Source organism: Camellia sinensis, chromosome 11 (genome assembly GCF_055761805.1).
Source record: "Camellia sinensis isolate YWXY chromosome 11, ASM5576180v1, whole genome shotgun sequence".
NCBI classification, from domain to species: Eukaryota; Viridiplantae; Streptophyta; class Magnoliopsida; order Ericales; family Theaceae; genus Camellia; species Camellia sinensis.
The window spans coordinates 173277581-173297064 of NC_138971.1; the positions used below are offsets into that span (position 1 = coordinate 173277581).

The window sequence follows — 19484 nt, forward strand, 5'->3', positions numbered from 1 at the left end:
AAATTAATATGTTTTGAAGTATTTTTTTGACTTTTTACGAAATATAATATTATAAATTTAAACTTAACTATCGAAAAATTATTTAGAACTATCATCTTGCAGTTTGAATTTATTATACACATAAACCCACACTATACAAATTCAATCCTAACCACACAATTTCTTTCACGGTAAATTCAGGGTAGTTAAGTTGGGGTACATAGAATTATTCTTTTATGAAAAAAATATGTAAATAGTATGAATGAGAACGGATCTTTGAATTTTTTTGTATGAATTGAATTGAATTTTTTTTTTTTACTTTTTGACAAAATAGCAACTTACCGAATTGAGCCTAATTTTTTCTAAAATTTAGAAAAAAATACAATAAGTCTTATAAATTTGATGTAATTATATTGAATTCTCTTAAAGTTTTTTAATTCAAATAATACTTAACTTTTGTTTTTATTAATAATTCGTTAATCATATAGATTAAAAAATGACCCTGTCATCTCTTTCATATTGAAATGTACAATTTACTTTATTTATATTTTTGTTTTCACACAATTTGCGTTAGTTTCAATCTCTTTATTTACCCTTACTAAAAAGAATATTAATGTAATTATGTCAAAACTATAAAATTATTTTACTTTCGCTAAATCTCAATGGAGATTTGTGTAATTTACCCAAATTTTAATGTAACTCAATACTCTGGGCTGAACACAAAGTGGCTTTTTAATTTTCAATTTCATTTTCATTTTTATCACATGACAGTTAATAAATGAAAAAGTAAATCACATTAATTCTGCCATATAACATATCCATTACATAAAATATTTTTTTCAAACAATAAATGAATGAAATGGTACACCACATCCGTTTGCCACTTGCAAAACATATTTTCCCCAATCTTTGGTGAAAAATTATTAGAGTATTATATCATATTTTTTCTTGATACTCTTGATAAATCAAGCATCCCAAAACATGCTGGTGAATTACACTCTTTGCTCTCAACAAGTTCATCCCTTGAGCATAGCTACAAATCTTGGAAGCATACAAAGCCTGCCTCACATCATCAATCAACCTCTTCTTATCAATCCCACTCCTCACTGCCCCAACCTCCTCCTTCAAACCCGCTTCCCTCAACACCTCTGCGGCCACCTCTCGCTCTTCCTTCAACCCGCTCAAATACCGACAATCCAACGAGGCTGCAATCGTGGGAGCAGCTACTGAAAGCTCCGCGGCCTGCTGGACAGTCCATTTCCCGGTCCCCTTCATCCCAGTCTTATCCAAAATCTTATCCACCAATTCCCCATCTCCATACTCATCCTTCACCATGAATGTATCAGCAGTAATTTCAATCAAAAAACTCTCAAGCTCCCCTCTATTCCACTCCCTAAAAATCTCTCCCAATTCATCATTCGACAAACCCCCAACACTCTTCAACACGTCATAAGCCTCCGAAATCAACTGCATATCACCATACTCAATTCCATTATGAATCATCTTCATGAAATTCCCAGACCCTCCTTCCCCAATATAGGTCACACAAGGACCATCCTCAACTTGAGCGGCAACTTTCCTCACAATATCTTCAATATTGAGATACGCTTGGTAGGAGCCACCAGGCATCAAAGAAGGACCATATCGAGCACCCTCTTCGCCTCCAGAGACGCCCATGCCGAGATAGAGTAGGCCTTGATCGGAGACTTGGCGGATGCGGCGTTCGGTGTTTTGGTACCATTCGTTGCCGCCATCGATGATGGAGTCGCCGGGGTCCATGTGGGAGGAGAGGGCAGAGATGGTTTGGTCGACGGGAGAGCCGGCCTTGACGAGGATGATGATGGAACGGGGCTTTTGGAGAGATAGGACGAAGTCACGAGGGGTGTAGTGGCCGGTGAGAGGGAGGTCGCTTTCGTGGTGGGCGCGATCCAGGGTTTCGTCCACTTTGGAGGTGGTGCGGTTGTAGACGGAGATTGGGAACCCTTTGTCGGCGATGTTCAGAGCTAGGTTTTGGCCCATTACGGCCAGGCCTATGCGGGAGAGAGATGGGGATGCTGCTTCCATAGAGAGAGACTAGGTAGGTTTGAGAGAGAGAGAGAGAAGGGGAGTGTGGAAATGGAGATTGGAGAGTTGGAATTAAAAATGTTTTTTTATATAATATATGTGTGTGTGTGTATAGGTTAGGTAGGTAGGGGGGTTAATACAGGTGGGGAGTGATGGACTCCTCGAGGAGAGAGTGTAGCGTGAGTTCAGATCTTCGGCCGCTCTTTCCAGCAGCACTCCCAGCAGCACTACAAAACGATGTCGTTTTGTATATATATATATATATATATTTTCCTTTCTTTTCTTCTTATTCACCTTTCCCCTTTCCATTTTTGAACCCTAGACACAGGACACGAAGGAGAGGAGAAGATCTGGACGATCTGGAAGAGTGAGGCGACGATACAGGATGAAGGAGAGAGACGATCTGGACGATCTGGAAGAGTGAACTGACGAGGTTCGTTTCTCTCCCTTTCCATTCTTTTCGATTTTTCCCTTTCGATTTTCCATAGATTTTCCATTCTTTTTTTTGCCCATACTCTTTTTGGTTGATGAACATAGATTCGGACAATGGTTGATGAACATAGATTCCATAGATTCCATTCTTAAATATGTTCAAATAAAACAGAGTTTGAGAAATAGGACAATGTTCCATAGATTCCATTCGGACAATGGTTGATGAACAGAGTTTGAGAAACAGAATTCCATGCTCATATTTCTTAACATATTTAAGAACAGGATTACAAATATTTTTATTTGAACAGGGTGAACAAATTCTTATTTCTCAAAACATATTTCAGTTGAACATAGATTTCTTTCTATTACAGAATAGATAACTAGAAAATAAAGTAGTATGCTAATCATTTTTCATCTGCATCTGTCACTGTAATTGAGTAAACTGCAAATGAATTTGACCCAAGTTTGTCAAAGTATGCTCCTATAACCTGTAGACATTACAAATGCACCACATTGTTCTTCCCATCACTTAGTCGAGTCTCTATATGCAATCCCGATAACTGCACTAGCGGTCTAATAAGGTTCGTCCATGACTCTTTCTTTAGCACCGTATACGATAAATATGTGTTTTTTTTTTTTAATTGACCAAAAAAATATTTGTTAATGAAATTAAGAAAAAATACATCAATAAAGAATAAATAAGGTCAAAAATTGCACCATACCATGAAGTTATGATAATGTCATAGTATGCCTTACACTGTGTTTGGATTATGATTTTTTGTTAGAATTTATAAAAGAAAAAAGAAAAGGTGGGTGAAATGTAAGTGAAATGTAACTATATTTCATTAATATTTTATTCAATTTTTTCTCTTTTTGTACCAATCTAGGGCAACATTAACAGTTGCTGCAGATGTTGCTTGGCACCTCCATTTATCATATGTGCTTGAATGCTCATTAACATACTGTAAATCTCTATTTAGCTCACCTCAGATTCTCAATGCTTTTACTTTATTTACATACAAAAACCAACCATCCAAAACTTAAATTCTCAAATATACAGATTGTGAAATTTTACTTGTTGAATGCTAGAGAAGTTGAATCTGAATTCAAAACATACACTGATACACATCATATATATATTGAAAACAATGATTCAAACCCTATACTAGCTTATTACTTACCAAAGCTATCATGCATTGATCATCCTAGCCCTCAAATTTAGTTTTGGAAAAGGTAGTCTGCAAAAAAGTGGGAATATTTTTATTTTTATTTTTTGAATGAGCAAACAGTTAAGTTGGTAGATTTCAAGTAAAGAATGCCAGTTTAAGGATTTAGATTACAAACTGAGATATCACAAGTTCACAATCATTCAACAATATGTTTGACATATATAACTTCTTTCTTTTTTTAATTTATAAATATGTTTGGCATACATAACTTCAACAATATGTTTGGATCTTGAAGTTATCTTGAAGTTATTAATGCAAGTATAGATCCATTTGTCAAGTGCACTTATTGATTGAAGTTGAATGTGTATATAACTTTACTATGAATTGTGTGCATAATTTTGCAGATGTCAAGTTCAACTGTTAACGGAGGTACCTCAGATCAGTTGACATTCAACAACAGAAATTGCCCTAAATGTCATAAGAAAGCAACTATTCAAATTTCGGAGACGAAACAAAACAGAAACAAATTATTTTATTGTTGTAAAAATTGCGGCGATTTTATGGGATGGTGCTTGCCTACAAATTCACAAGGTAGACGTGAAGAAGTAGTGCAAATGGAAAATATGTCAACTGTCACCGAACAACAACTTCGACTTATGAACGAACAACTTCGATTTCAAAGCAAAGAACTTCAATTTATGAGGGCGAAGATGCTTAAGTTGGAAACAGACATAAATCAAAATTCGAGTCATATTTATGGGTTGTGTATCTTGCTTGTAATTGGGATCGTGTTAGTTATAAAAATGTAATAGTTTTGTAATCTTTGCGACCCATGGGAGCTAGTGGCAGTTTGTATGGTTATGTGGTTAGGTAAACTATATCTTTGTATAGTTAACTGGACTTGTTAATTTTGTATGGTTATATGGTTATGTAATGGCACTTGGTTATTTTGTTCATTTTGTCCAGCAGAGCTGTGTAATCTGTGTAATCTGTTTGTATGGTTATGTTGTGCACTTTGTATGGTTATGATTATGTTCTACCTGTCCGTTACAGGGTGTAATGAAAACAGGGAATAAGTGTTTTTTGTCCATTACAGGGTGTAATCAAAACAGGAAATAAAATCAAACCTGTCCATTACAGGGTGTAATCAAAACAGGAAATAAGTTCAACCTGTCCATTACATTACAGGGTGTAATCAAAACAGGAAATTTTAAATTCAAATTGACATAGAAACATTGATTTTAGTTTTTAATGATGTCATCCAAACTTAAGCATTATATATCTCCGTTCTTATTTTGAATATCCCAATTGTGAGAATTGGTATCATATGGCATGCAAAGTTTAAAGCTGTGCACTTTCATAACATGCAAAAAATGCTTTCAAATTACTCTTGAACAGAACACCCATTTTTTTTTAAGAATGTAAACTAAACAATTCTAGAAATTACATTTTTAAACAAATGTGAAAAATGGCGTTTGAAGAATTATAATGGAAACCATAACATGAAGATTACCACATTTAAGTGGACAGTCCAACCAGTACAAAAAATTGAATGGAAAAACAGAGTAAACTATGAATCAAAGAAAGGATTCTGACCGTATTAATGAAGAATTTATCATGTGAAGTGTTATCATCCCAAATCAACAACAAAACTCTCACCCCTTCTTGGGATTTATACTTGAGCAATTCACCCAAATTCAAATCCCCACCAAACATAATACTTTACTCAAACATTAATACATTAATACTTTACTCAAACATTCAAATCCCCACCAAACATTAATTCATTAATACTAAACTCTCACCCCTTCTTGGGTGTAATAAAAAATGTCTATAAAAAAATTCAAATCCCACCAAACATTACAAATACATAAAAAATATATCCATAAAAATTATACAAATCCCACAAAGCATTACAAATACATAAAAAAAATTGTCCATCAAAAATATCCAAATCCCACCGAACATAAAAAAAAATACACCCAAATCCACAAATATAATAACATCATCGTTCAGTGCAAGCCTTCCAGGGATGTCCATCCACACGACTGTCAGCAGGACTATGTGAGGCTTGCGACAGTTGGACTGCAGTACTATCTTGAAGCAGTTTCTGAAACGATGTCGAAGTGGGATACAATAAAGGCATTGAATCAGGCGGCATTGACTGAGGCGTGTTATTTCCCTGCAATAGTGATACATGTATTAAACTTTTTTTAGAATCTATACTACATTTTCAATGTAAAGTATGTAACCAATTACAACTCACATCATATGTAGGAGACATGACATGATGTACACTTGTACGACCCATGGCAAATGAAGGTTGAGATTGGGATTCAGGTCGAGATTGGGATTGAGGTTGAGAAATATAGATTGCACGACCATCACCCTAAAGTAAACCAACGTAAAAAAAATTAAGTATGAAATGAAAAATAGTAATAATGTATTTTCATTTTACAAAACATACAATATGAAATATTACCTCGGCATAATTAGTATGACTCATGGCAAAAGAAGGTTGAGATTGGGATTCGCAACCATGACCCTAAAGTAAACCAACATAAATAAAAGAAAATGTCCATAAAAAAAAATAATAATGTATTTTCATTTTTAAAAACATACAATATGAAATATTACCTGAACGTAATTACTACGACCCATGGCAAAAGGAGGTCGAGATTGACCTTGTGGAGTGTAAACACCCTAAAGTAAACCAACACAAAGCAAAGAATACGACAATGCATTTTAAAAAAAATTCATAATGCATTTTCATGTTAAAAAACAAACAATATGCTATATTACCTCAACATAATTACTACCCATGGCAAAAGGAGGTCGAGATTGACCTTGTGGAGTGTAAACACCCTAAAGTAAACCAACATAAAGCAAAGAATAAGACAAAGTTCATAATTCCGTATGAGGTTCAATTTCCCTAACGTCTATGCATGTCAAAGGTAAACACCCTAAATTAAATATTACCTGTATCGAATGATTACCCATGTCGGAAGAAGGTTGAGATTGACCTTGACAAGTAGAAAAAGAACCATCCTACATGCATCACAAAAGACCAAAAAATAATCAATATAACGCTACTAGTTGCAAGAATAATCAATCCAACAAATTAATACAAGGTTGCACACAATAGTAAAAATTACCTGACTAGAAATATTACCCATGGCAACAGGAGGCTCATATTGACCTTCAAGAGTACAAAAACTATCACCCTGCAAACAACCAAATTATTTAATAAATTATTTTCCTAACACACATAACACAAAATTGATAACACATAACAATCAGACATAACTTCAATTAATTACCTGCTTAGATTGCATTCTTTTCTTCTTTGCAATATATTTTCCATCCCGCCCTTGATCCTCCTTCTTTCCTTAGTAGTTGCTTGTCTTTTCTTCAGTCCCTTGGCTTGGATTGGACTATCTACTTCATCACTCTGTGGGCATGTGTTAGCTGAGGAATTTCTGAATTCTGTGATCTCCACTTGACCAAAAGTGTGCACACTTAATTTGTCTTCAACCATGACACTCAGTTCTTCACCTTTTGCAAGTGACAAATGATAAGTTTCTTCACTTTCGGCGGCTCTACTTGCTATAGCTCTAAACATATTCATCAATGACCTATATCAGTCACTTTGATGTAGTTTGACATCAACCTTCACATCATACCCACGCCTATCTTTCATAGTTTCAGCCCTTGCTTTTTTAGTCCATCGTTTGAGTATGTATTGTGCAGGAAGGTCTTTTGCATTGATTATCTCTCTAAGCACCTTTAAACAATGTTGACACACTATGCCCTTCACTTCAAACTTCTTGCAACTACAACTCAAAAAACCATCTCTATCCATTGTCACATTCTTATCTTTTTTTTCCATCTACATCCGTTTGAATTGTGAATATGGTACTCTCACCATCATGAATAGTGCCTACAATGGACGCTTCAATGGACTGCACGTACTCATTTTGGAATTCCTCAAAAATTATTTTGGTGTAAATATCTGCCATTTGCTTTAACATCACAGTTGGAATGGAAACCCTTGGCAATTTTTGACACAAATTATACTCGGCTTCCAATTCTTTATACCTCTTGTCATGGAGCACCCTCTCAAAATGCTTGAAAAATTCCATCAAGTTATGATCACAATTGAGATAATCCTTCAAAAATGCATTGAATGATTCACTTAGTTGAGTAGTACTCATTCCAGCTGCCCAAGAATTCATAATATATGGCCATCCCCATTTCTCCTTCACACCAAAAGTTTGCGCCAACCAATGATTGTTGTGTGCATCATACCTATCAAGCATTTGGTTCCATTGTATTTTGAATTCTTCTTCATCATCAATTTGATGCATAAATTTTGAAAAGACACCCTTTACCCCACCATCTTGAAAGAGGGAACTCACATGCTTCACAGCATTTTGCATCAAATGCCATGTACAAAGTCGATGGTTTGTACTAGGCATGACAATTGGAATGGCCTTAGCCATCGCAGCATCTTGATCGGTGAAAATAGTTTTTGGAGCTTTGTTTGGCATTGCCTCCAAAAAAATCTGAAACAACCATGTGAATGATTCAACAGTCTCATCATACATCAACGCTGCACCGAATACAACAGTTTCTCGATGATGATTAAATCCAACAAAGGTTCCAAAAGGTCTATGTTCATTATTTAATTTGTAAGTAGTGTCAAAGGTCACTACATCACCAAATTGAGCATAGTCCATTATCATTTGTGTATCCGCCCAAAATATGTTACTTATTTGCTCTTCACAATCTAATTGGACTGCATTATAAAAGGATGGATTTTCTAAACTTTTCTTACGAAAGTATTGCAACACACTACCCACTTCTCCATATTCCAAATCTTTTTGTCTCTTCGATCTCAAGTAATTTTTTTGGTCCAATTTGGTGAAGCCAAGTGATGCTCTTCCACCAGATTCCCTACCAAATAGCTCATAAGCAGACCTAAGAGGAATTCCAGATTCTGCAGCCAATTCTACTTCAATTGCTTGGGTGGTAGATATTTTTCTTTGGGATGGCAACATATGAATGCACTCTTGAGGCACAAGATCATGATTATGATGTTCAACAAAATCAATGGCAACATATTTTCCTAAATTTCTATCTAACTTGATACTAAATCGAGCACGACAACCACACCTCACCTCTTGTCTCGGAAATTTTACTAGTGGATCTCGCTTGTCAATGCCCCAAGTTCCCTCTTTGTAACATACAAAAGTCCGTGGAGTTATTTCTTTAGTATGTTTGTTCTTATGTGCATATAGCTTCTTAATACTAAAGCCCACCTTTCCGCCATAGGTATTGTAAAAATCATATGCAGCTTGTTCAGAGTCAAATGACATGCCCAATTTTGGCTTCCAACCACAATTAGCCAACTCATTAACAACATTATTTTCTTCGATTACCTGCAATTCGATTTATAGGTTCAATGAATCAATTTATATTCCTTCGATCTATTGGTTCAATGAATCAATGAATCAATTTATATTACTTCGATTTATAGGTTCAATGAATCAATTTATAGGTTCAATGAATCAATTAGCCAACATCAAATGTGAACTTATTTTGTTATGGGGAGTGGTTTATTAAGGTAGTTTTATTTTATAATTTTGTAAATCTCTTTGAAATGATGGACCAGATCATAGTTATAAATGATATCTTTTATATATAACTATCATAGTTATAAATGATATTGAAAAATCAATCATAGTTACTAATCACTCTTCTTTATAATTACTAATTTCTGAATTCACAAAATCCTTAATTATATATAAATCCTTAATTATATATAAAAATTAATATAGAGAAATGTATAGAGAAAAATTAATATATACACTGGTATATTTGTATATTTGTAATGTCTGCAAATCAAAGCACTGGTAATGTGAAAAATTAATATATACAGTGGTATATTTGTATATTTGTAATGTCTGCAAATCAAAGCACTTGTAAGTCTGAAAAATTGTATATTTGTAATGTCTGAAAAATTAATATAGCACTGGTATATTTGTAATGTCTACAAATACATACAGACTGAAATAGAGAAATAGACTGACATATTTCTAACACAGAGACATGTATTGTAACACCCTCAAAATAATAACATTAAACCCATCAATATAAACATACATTTATATACAAAAGATCCACATTTCCTCAACTCATCAGAGTACTACATTACAAAAGTATTACACGTTAACAACAAAAGTAAATGCCTTACGGGCTTACAGTTTTCCAAGTTAACACTTTGTTACAAAAGAGAGTATTGACTCGGTTACACATTAAGCCCTTGGCTTGAATTTACATGTAATACATCAAAAGGAAAATAAGGCAACAAAAGCAAGTTTGCCCCTAGCCTCCCAAGCTATGTCCTCAGAAGTGGCATGCTACCTGTACCTGAAAATGATGTTCCCATATAGGGTGAGCCACAGCCCAGCAGAGATATACTAAACCGACTATGAACAATGATTAAAAGATTAGCAACTGATAGATGGTCGATGCTTACACTTCCATTTACATCTTATTTCAATTCCAAGACAACCAAGTCTACGTTACAATTCACTTTTCATTTCTTGTTCAACTTTGGGTTTGAAAACAAGGCTCAGTACTCTGGCCAAAACATTTTGATGAGATTATAATTCATCACTAGAACGTTTTCAAAATTCACGGTGGATACACATTATGGTGTTGTATCAGTAACACATAAACTACTTCCATACTTCACAAACGATGATGATATACATTTTAGTGTTATATCAAATCAAACCAACTTTTCAATAGATAAGCATATGAGCTATATCAATACCACAACAGATAAGCATGTTACACATCAACAGATAAGCATATAAGCTGTATCCACACTTCACTAGACAAGCATATGAGCTGTATCTACACTTCTCAAAGATAAGCATATGAGCTGTATCTTCACTTCTCTAGACAAGCATAAGAGCTGTATCTACGGAGTTCATCCCCCATCTCCTCCCAATCCTATCCGGTTTAGAGGTACATCCCCCATCTTCCCCTAAACCGCGGAGTACATCCCCCATCTCCTCCTCTACACAATGCATATAAACACAAAGGTTCTATACACAAAATAACGCATGTAAACACAGAATCACATACGCAATCAATCAATACATAAAGTTAATGTATTCTACTAACCGTCTACACATATTGCATATAAACACATTGGTCATATACACAATCACTCAATACATAAAGTTAATGTATTCTATCAACCGTCATACTCTATGACACATCCGATTGATTAGTTTTAGTTTGCCTGATCATCATGCATTGTCTACAACAATCAACATTATCCTCCACCGGTAGCCCAAAGCAATTATTTCTAAGCAGGAAATAAATGCACAAATGGATAATATATCAACATTTCAACTAGATGAGCAATAAAAGATTCGTCTACACCCTCTAATCCCATACATTCCCAATTTCAACGTTCTCAATTCAATTCCTCGTTTTCTTCAATTAATTATATGCATTAATTAATTAAACCAATTAGGGCAAATTACCATAATTCACAAAACAACCCTAAGGTTCCATTCCCATCAATGTACCAACATTAATTTCATTTCTCTATACCTAACATGTATATAGGTTTATATATATTTTAAACCCCAACTTTTGTAAAATTACACAAAGGCCCAAACTTTCACGAAACTACCCAACAACCCCCAACATATCAAAATGCTAAAATTCAAAGACAAAGCTCATAAGATGGAGTAGGTTATCCCTACCTCGATTGATGGGGCTCAACGAAGGAGATGAAGAAACGGAAATGCTCCAAATCCCGAAATTTTCAGATTAGATGATAGCCCTCGATGATCAACACAACTTTTGTAAAGGCCCAAGGTGAGAAAATAACTCCTACTAGATCAATCCTAAGAGAGAAGTTAGGGTTTTAGTGAGAGGAGCTCTCAAAATAGCTTTTTGGAAAAGTAAGAGAGAGAAAGGATGTTGAAAAGTGAACAAAAAGGTGATTTCACGAACTGATATAAAACAGGTCCGCTCGAGCGTACAACACCCCGCTCGAGCGTCAGACACAGGTTCACGCTCGAGCGTCCAAAGATCCGCTCGAGCGCCGGATGCACTCTCCCAGAATTTTCTGCAGACGACCAAATGCTGAGAGGAGGAAATTCACGCTCGAGCGTCCCAACTACCGCTCGAGCGGAAAGGCAACAACAAAAACCCGCTCGAGCGTCAAATCGCCGCTCGAGCGTAGAGACCAAAACCTGGGCAAAAATTCTAAGTTTTAAAACACAACCAACTTATTCCCAACTTGCCCAACACAACCCAAAATTCTAACACAAAGAGGAAGGGATAGAAATGAGAATAAAACAACAACGAATCCACGGAACCGAGTCCGGATTACGGTTAAACAATAGCAGGGAATACCGGGATCGCTATATGTATACCTCGTCACAGCCAAACAAAATATATACAAATACATGTATACATTGATTATCCAAACAAAATGTAAATATAGAGACTGAAATATACATATATACATAACACAGAGACTGAAATATACCTCATCACAGCCGGACTCGCGTCCCTCCGCCATCGTCGCGTCACAGCCGGACTCGCGTCCCTCCGCCAACCTCTCTCCATTACCGTCGCCTCTCCGTTCTCCAGCGCCTCTCTTCTCTCTCTCTCTCTCTCTCTCTCTCTCTCTCTCTCTCTCTCTCTCTCTCTATCCAGCTGCGTGGTTTGTTAGGGCAAAACAGAGGAGAGAGGGACGAAGATGAAGTCAAAATGATCAAGCGGGAAATTCGAATTTTCGGAACAAAAACAAAAAAAAAAAAAACCAACTAAACAAAACGACATCGTTTTTTCACTATAAAACGACGTCGTTTTGTAGTGCTGCTGGGAGTGCTGCTGGAAAGAGCGGCCGAAGATCTGAACTCGTGTGGCGTAACCGTCGACGATGATTCCTAGGCGAAACATGAAACGACGACGTTTCGAGTTAGTTTTTTTATTTTTTCCAAAAACAAATTTGTAACATAAGGATATCTTCCACTAATTTAAATGTGATAAAATTTATTTTATTCATCAAACTTATATCAAATTCAATTTTTACTAAAAAAAATCATTCACTACAAGAAAATACATTTTTGGCGACCATTTTTGTCTACCAAAAACAATTTAGTCGCCAAAAGTTACGGAATTGGCTACCAAAAATAATATTAGTCGACAAAAGTCAACTTTTTAGCTATTAATTTTTTTTTAGTAGGGGAATGTTGATTATTGGCGACTAAAAAAAATTTAGTAGCTAAAAATATTACAATTGGCGACTAAAAAATTTTTTAGTAGCTAAACATATAACAATTGGTGACTAAAAGAAATTTTAGTAGCCGTAGAGGTACCTTTAGCTACTAAATTGTTTGGTAGCCGAATGAAAATAAAAAAATTATTTTTGATCTTTGGCGACCAAAATTTTGGTCGCCAAAAATATATTTTCACCGACAAAATTCATTTTTAGTCGCTGTAGACCTACCTTTAGCTACTAAATTGTTTGGTAGGCGAATGAAAATAAAAAAATTATTTTTGATCTTTGGCGACCAAAATTTTGGTCGCCAAAAATATATTTTCACTGACAAAATTCATTTTTAGTCGTTGTAGACCTACCTTTAGCTACTAAATTGTTTGGTAGGCGAATGAAAATAAAAAAATTATTTTTGATCTTCGGCGACCAAAATTTTGGTCGCCAAAAATATATTTTCACCGACAAAATTCATTTTTAGTCGTTGTAGACCTACCTTTAGCTACTAAATTGTTTGGTAGGCGAATGAAAATAAAAAAATTATTTTTGATCTTTGGCTTTGGTCGCCAAAAATATATTTTCACCGACAAAATTCATTTTTAGTCGCTGTAGACCTACTTTTGGCTACTAAATTGTTTGGTAGGCGAATGAAAATAAAAAAATTAGTTTTGATCTTTGGCGACCAAAATTTGGTCGCCAAAAAATATATTTTCACCGACAAAATTCATTTTTAGTCGCTGTACACCTACTTTTGGCTACTAAAGTTTTTGGTAGCCGAATGAAAATAATTTTTTTTTTTTATCTTTGGTGACCAAATCATATTTTAGTCGCCAAAGATGATTAAAAAAAATAGTTATTTTATTTCATTAACAACAATACCATTAGTCTCCACTTGAAAATTTGACTAAACAAAATAGTTATTTTATTTTATTTAGTAATTTGTCCTTTAGTAATTTTATTTTAAAATTTTTTATTTTTTCAATTCATTTTTTCGAGCCAAATCTAAGAAATATATATGTTTTAAAAAATTTTAAAAATTCAAAATTCAAAATAAGCAACAAATATTTACTATTTTTTTGTTAATTTTTATCTTTATTGAATTTTTTTTGAAATTTTGGAAAAAAATTATAATTTTTCGATTTGTTTTGTCGAATGAAAACGAAAAATAAAAAAATATGTTTTTACCTTTGGCGACCAAAATTTTAGTAGCCAAAAGTTTGTTTTCAGCGACAAAATTGAATTTTAGTCGCCAAAGATGTAAAATGTTTTGGAGGGAGATATTTCAAATATTTAGAGGGATTTATAAAATATCTTTAGCGACAAAAAGGTTTAGTCGCCAATAACCATTTATAGAAATTATCTCACGCTCTCACCAAACCAAACCCAACCCTGAACCATTAATAGCGCCTATCTCTCTCTCTCTCTCTCTTTCTCCCTCTCTCTTTAGCGTCCTTCTCCCTCTCTGTCTCCCTCTCCCTTACCGCCGCTCCTCTCCCCTCCACTTTCACCGCCATTTTCTTTTCTTGATCAGTGTGTTTAGAATTGCAGAGAAGCTTCGAATTCGAGTAAAATGGCGATGGCAGTGGCACATCAGCACAGAGAGAGTAGCAGTGATAGCATGAACAGGCATCTCGATGCCGAAAAATATGTCCGGTACACTGGCGAGCAAGTGGAAGCCCTCGAAAGGGTTTATGCCGAGTGTCCGAAGCCGAGCTCTTTGCGTCGACAGCAATTGATCCGCGACTGTCCCATTTTGTCTAACATCGAACCCAAGCATATCAAAGTCTGGTTTCAAAATTGCAGGTAAAGAAGAGGCCTTGATGCAAAACTTTGGTTATTTAACTGAATTTCTTGGAATTTTTGTTTAAATGTGTAGATTTTGATTGCAATTCTGCTTATTTGTAAATAAATTAATCTATGTAATTGAATGTAAATTGGGTTCTTAGGTTGGATTTGAAACGATTTTTTAAAGTTTCTTTTGGCCTATGCAGGTGTCGAGAGAAGCAACGAAAAGAGGCTTCTCGGCTGCAGACTGTGAACAAGAAAATGACGGTGATGAACAAGCTGTTGATGGAGGAGAATGATCGGTTGTAGAAACAGGTGTCACAGTTGGTATGCGAGAATGGTTTTATGTGGTAACAACTGCACACTATATGTTAATTTATCTCTTACCCTATTGTTGCTATTGCTATATATTTATGGATCGACTTCTATTTCTTGTTATCTGTCTTTATTGGATGCATTTACTTTCAAAAAGAATCAAAGGGTTGATATTTGTTATATTTGTAGAATGATAATATAATTTCCAGTTTTGGGAACCCCAACTTTACGGGTTCTTCCAGAAGTTGTGAACAACTAGCAACTGGGACCAGTCTGTGGGGTTGTGCATTTTGTTTATTTTGTGATCTTTTTCTTCTTGCTTCTATGTGTTTCAGATGCCTATTATATCTATTTTATGTCTCATATTGGATGTCCAAACATATTTGCTCAATGCTCTGCATAGATAACCTGTGAAATTGGTAGCCTGTTCAGTTTTATACTTTGAAAGGAATTATATTTAACTGTTCTACAATATAATAAAAGTCTAGGAATTATATTGAACTGCTCTAAAAAACAACAAAAGTAAAGTTTCCTTATGGCATTTTCATGTTTTGGCTTAGATACCTATGTTCAATGAATGTCCTGCAGGCGTCGGCAACTACTGATGCAAGCTGTGAGTCTATGGTAACCACTACTCAGCATTCTATGAGAGATGCTAATAATCCTGCTGGGTAACCCTCCAACATCAATGCCATCACCCGCTCCTCTCTGCAATTCTAAACACATTTGAATAGAAATAAGAATTCTGTTTTATGGAAAATGGTTGCGATTGTATTGGTTGGGTTATTTTCACACATTTTTAAGGTTTTTAAAATTCAGGAAATGTGCCTGTAAAATTCTATGAAAATGTTTTTGGGGAAAATTAGTCTATTCATGAAATTTTTATGTTATCAGTGGTCCCAGAACAATGTAATTTATGTTAATACCCGCTTTGTTGCTGCTACAAAATGATTTGGTAATTCAATTTTTAAGGGGCAAGTGCACTGTTGCAATTGCTGATTTTTCAATGCTATATGGTTATGTGAAAATGTTTTATAAAGATTAGTTTATAATTATTAGCTAGCTGGTGGAGTCATTTGCATTGGAGTTGTAGACTTGAATACTTGAATTATTTTTTTTGGTAGTTTTTAATTCTGTAATATTTTAATTAATTTTTTTTTTTTAAGATAGCATATTCTGGTGCTGTATAACCCTTGTTACATGAGAAAGTAGTTAGTTATCATTCAATGGTTTCAAATATTTTACTAGAAGTACTAGATTTGTTACATGAAAACATATCACTGGTTTAATTTCAATTAGGAATCAAAATAGCCTCTAATACAATCCATTCTTAATTGTTGCATAAATGTGGGTTGAATACTTTCACACAACAGGTAAACTGAAAGAGATGAAGGTAAAAAATGAATAAGTGCTGTCAAAGGAAGAGCCACAAGTAGAGAAGGCTGGTGCAGTTGATCAAATTAAGAAAAAATATGGATTTACTATGTCTGGTGTAAGTATGCATCCAATAGATTTATGTCTAATCATCTGTTGTGCACTCCATCACTTAACATTTTGTTTGAGTTGGTTAATTAGTTATATATTTGAATGGGTTTAATACTGATCTGAACATTCAAAATCTGACCAAGACATCACCTTTTGTTTTGAACATTTAAAAAAAAGAATTACGGTGAATAATTTTGGTCATGACTGTGGAAATGTGAGCCATATTGATTGTCATAATGTTTAAGATGGTTGTAATGCATTGTGCTGGAATTTTTGTGAGCCATGTTTAAGATGTGAGCCATATGAAAGGACTGGAATTTTTATTGGATATAAGATAAGATCCACTACTTTTAAGCTTTATATTTAGGTTTAATTTCATATACAATGTTCCAGTAGGAGGCATTATTTCCATCTTTGGGTGCAGGATTCTAGTGCTGCAAAGATGGCACAAAGCAAATTGGGCGAAAATGTGAAGAAGTTGCAGGTATCCATGAACATTTTAAGTTTCAAATTCCTACATCTTGACAAGTGAAACAATTAATAATGCTTCCGCTGATTGGGAAATACTTGAGGTGTTTTGGGTTATCATGCATGCCTCGAGAATGAGCTGCCAATTGCCATGCATTTGTCACATTAAGATACAAATGAATTAAGGGTATTTTTTGTTTGTCTAATGATATTTTATACAAGTATGTTTATATATCATGCATGCCTTGAGAATGAACTGCCAATTGCCTGTTTTGTCAGCACATCCACACATCCACTAGCTTCTCTATGGCATTTTGCTTAACTGTTGTAGTTGCTAAATGTGCTATTGACCGGTTTTTTGTGGTGCTCTTGGAAGAATTTACAAAGTTGGATAAACATGAATGATCATACAATTTATGACAAGTGAGAGTGATTATGGTTTATTTTATTTCAAATTGTATGATTGGAAAATGGGATGTAGTTTTTTTTTTTTTTTTTAATTCCACAATGCATCATCTGGTGACACTGATCATTCCAATCTTTAGTAGGAAAAAATATTTCCCCTTTTAAAAATGACCAATGCTTGATGATCTTTTTGTTTTCTTTATTTGCAGGTTTAGACTCTCAATATATAGGAATTGGGTTAAAATTTTATATTAAACTTGTTTGGCTGTAAAATTGAAACAACTTGAAATCTACAAATTTTTTTTCTTGATGAAATTGGTTTCTCACTTCTAGAAGAGAGAACTCTTTTCTTTTTATTACAAAAATCTGAGGCTGAAGCATCAATAGGTTCAGTACCGCTGTTGCATTTGAGGCTGAAGATGTCAACTAAGCAGTGTCTGTTGCTCGCAAAGCATTCGACCAAGGACCATGGCCAAAGATGACTGCTTATGTAAGAATATCACACATTGATCATTTGCTTTGTACTTTCAGGAAAGATCACGAATAATGTTGCGGTTTGCTGATTTGCTTGAGAAGCACAGTGATCATATTGCGGCTCTTGAAACTTGGGATAATGGGAAGCCTTATGAACAGGCTGCAAATGAAGAAATACCATTGGTGTGGTAAATATAAGCTAATTTGGCATGGTAGAAATTAGCATATATGCTAATTTAGGTTGTGGTACATATGTCCTTTTTGTTAATTAATTTGGTTAGTCCTGTATTATGTATGAAATGAAATTATTGACGTTGGATTAGACTTGGTTCATATGGAATTTGTATTATATATAGAATTGGACGTTCAATATTAATGTTTTGGATGGTTGGAGCTAAAATGTGTGCACATTGTTGAATGCTTGATAACATATTTAGTGTTGATGGATTACATTGTTTATACAGGGTACAGGTTGTATTCATAATGGATACAGGTTGTTTAGAATTTTTTTTTTTTTTTAAAAAAAAAAAAACACGTTAAAGCATTTGGCTACCAAATATTTTGGTAGCCAAATACGTAATCAAATGTTTTGGTGACTAATAATTTAGTAGCAAAACATAACCCAAAAAGTTTTGGCGACCAAATAATTAGTAGCTAAAACAATTGAGAATGAGAGAAAGAAACTATTGGCCACTAAATTTTGGGAAATTTGGCTATAAACCCCCTTTACCTTCCTTTCATTGTTAAAAGGACTAAGAAAAAAATTATACTTTCTAAACCCCCTCATAATTATAAAGTCTTGCATAAAGGACAAATTTATTATTTAAATATTTTATATGACTATTATACCCACTCTATTTCCCACTCTTTTCCTTTCCACAGATGGCCTCTTCAAGAAGACCGGCGAGCTCTGCAACTTGTGCGGCACCGAAGCCGCCGTCATCACCTTCTCCAACGCCGGCAACACCTTTGCCTTCGGCAACCCTCCATCGACTCCGTCCTCGACCGTTACCTCTTCATGACTTCATCATCCTCCAGAGCCTCCGCAAGCTTCTCTTCCCTCTTTCGATATAGGGTTTCAACTCAAATCTGTGCACCATGAACGATTCCGATCTCTAATCTCCCGAGATATATAGATATATATATATATATATGTGTGTGTGTGTGTGTTTGTGTGTTTTGAGATTTGAATTCGAATATATGTGTTTTGAGATTTGAATTCAAATATATATATATCTATATATATGTGTGTGTTTGTGTGTTTTGAGATTTGAATTCGAATATATAGATTTTTGAAAGCTCAAAGTTTTAAAAATCTGAAAAATCTGAAAAATCTGAAGAACCGGGGTATGAAAAATTGAGATTTCTCTAAAATTTTCAGATTATAGGCCTGATTCAAGGATTATAGGCATGATTCAATGTTTTTCAAAGTAAACATCGATTGATTCAAGGATTATAGGCCTGATTCAAAGCTCAAAGCTCAAAGTTCCATCAATTTTTCAGAGTAAACATCAAATTTCATTTGATAGAACCAGAGTAAAATTTTACTCTGGTTCTATTGCTCTGTTTTTTTCATTTGACAGAACCAAAGT

The 19484-nt window shown here is 34.6% G+C and overlaps 2 protein-coding genes and 2 long non-coding RNA genes across 4 annotated transcripts; 2 read left to right on the top strand and 2 right to left on the bottom strand.

The window, feature by feature from the left end:
* Positions 1 to 915: 915 nt before the first annotated feature.
* LOC114272315 (6-phosphogluconate dehydrogenase, decarboxylating 3, chloroplastic) lies at positions 916 to 2129 on the bottom strand. Its single transcript, XM_028213985.2, has one exon. It carries the CDS (start codon positions 2041 to 2043, stop codon positions 916 to 918), a length of 1128 nt encoding a protein of 375 aa, XP_028069786.2. The 5' UTR covers positions 2044 to 2129.
* A 101-nt stretch (positions 2130 to 2230) lies between these two features.
* On the top strand, positions 2231 to 4600 carry LOC145803354 (uncharacterized). Its single transcript, XR_014345459.1, has 2 exons — positions 2231 to 2476; positions 4049 to 4600. It is a non-coding gene; the product is annotated as an uncharacterized LOC145803354 (long non-coding RNA).
* Positions 4601 to 5649: 1049 nt separating this feature from the next.
* On the bottom strand, positions 5650 to 12261 carry LOC114260500 (protein FAR1-RELATED SEQUENCE 5-like). The gene is made up of 9 exons (XM_082895685.1): positions 12229 to 12261; positions 7538 to 9085; positions 6800 to 6868; positions 6624 to 6692; positions 6447 to 6509; positions 6282 to 6347; positions 6127 to 6189; positions 5911 to 6033; positions 5650 to 5826 (listed from the first exon to the last, which is right to left on the bottom strand). The coding sequence occupies exons 1-9, from the start codon at positions 12259 to 12261 to the stop codon at positions 5650 to 5652; spliced, it is 2211 nt and encodes a 736-aa protein (XP_082751811.1).
* A 2020-nt stretch (positions 12262 to 14281) lies between these two features.
* Positions 14282 to 18268, top strand: LOC114305927 (uncharacterized). The gene is made up of 4 exons (XR_014344990.1): positions 14282 to 14763; positions 14952 to 15095; positions 16970 to 17029; positions 17950 to 18268. It is a non-coding gene; the product is annotated as an uncharacterized LOC114305927 (long non-coding RNA).
* The last annotated feature ends 1216 nt before the right edge of the window (positions 18269 to 19484 follow it).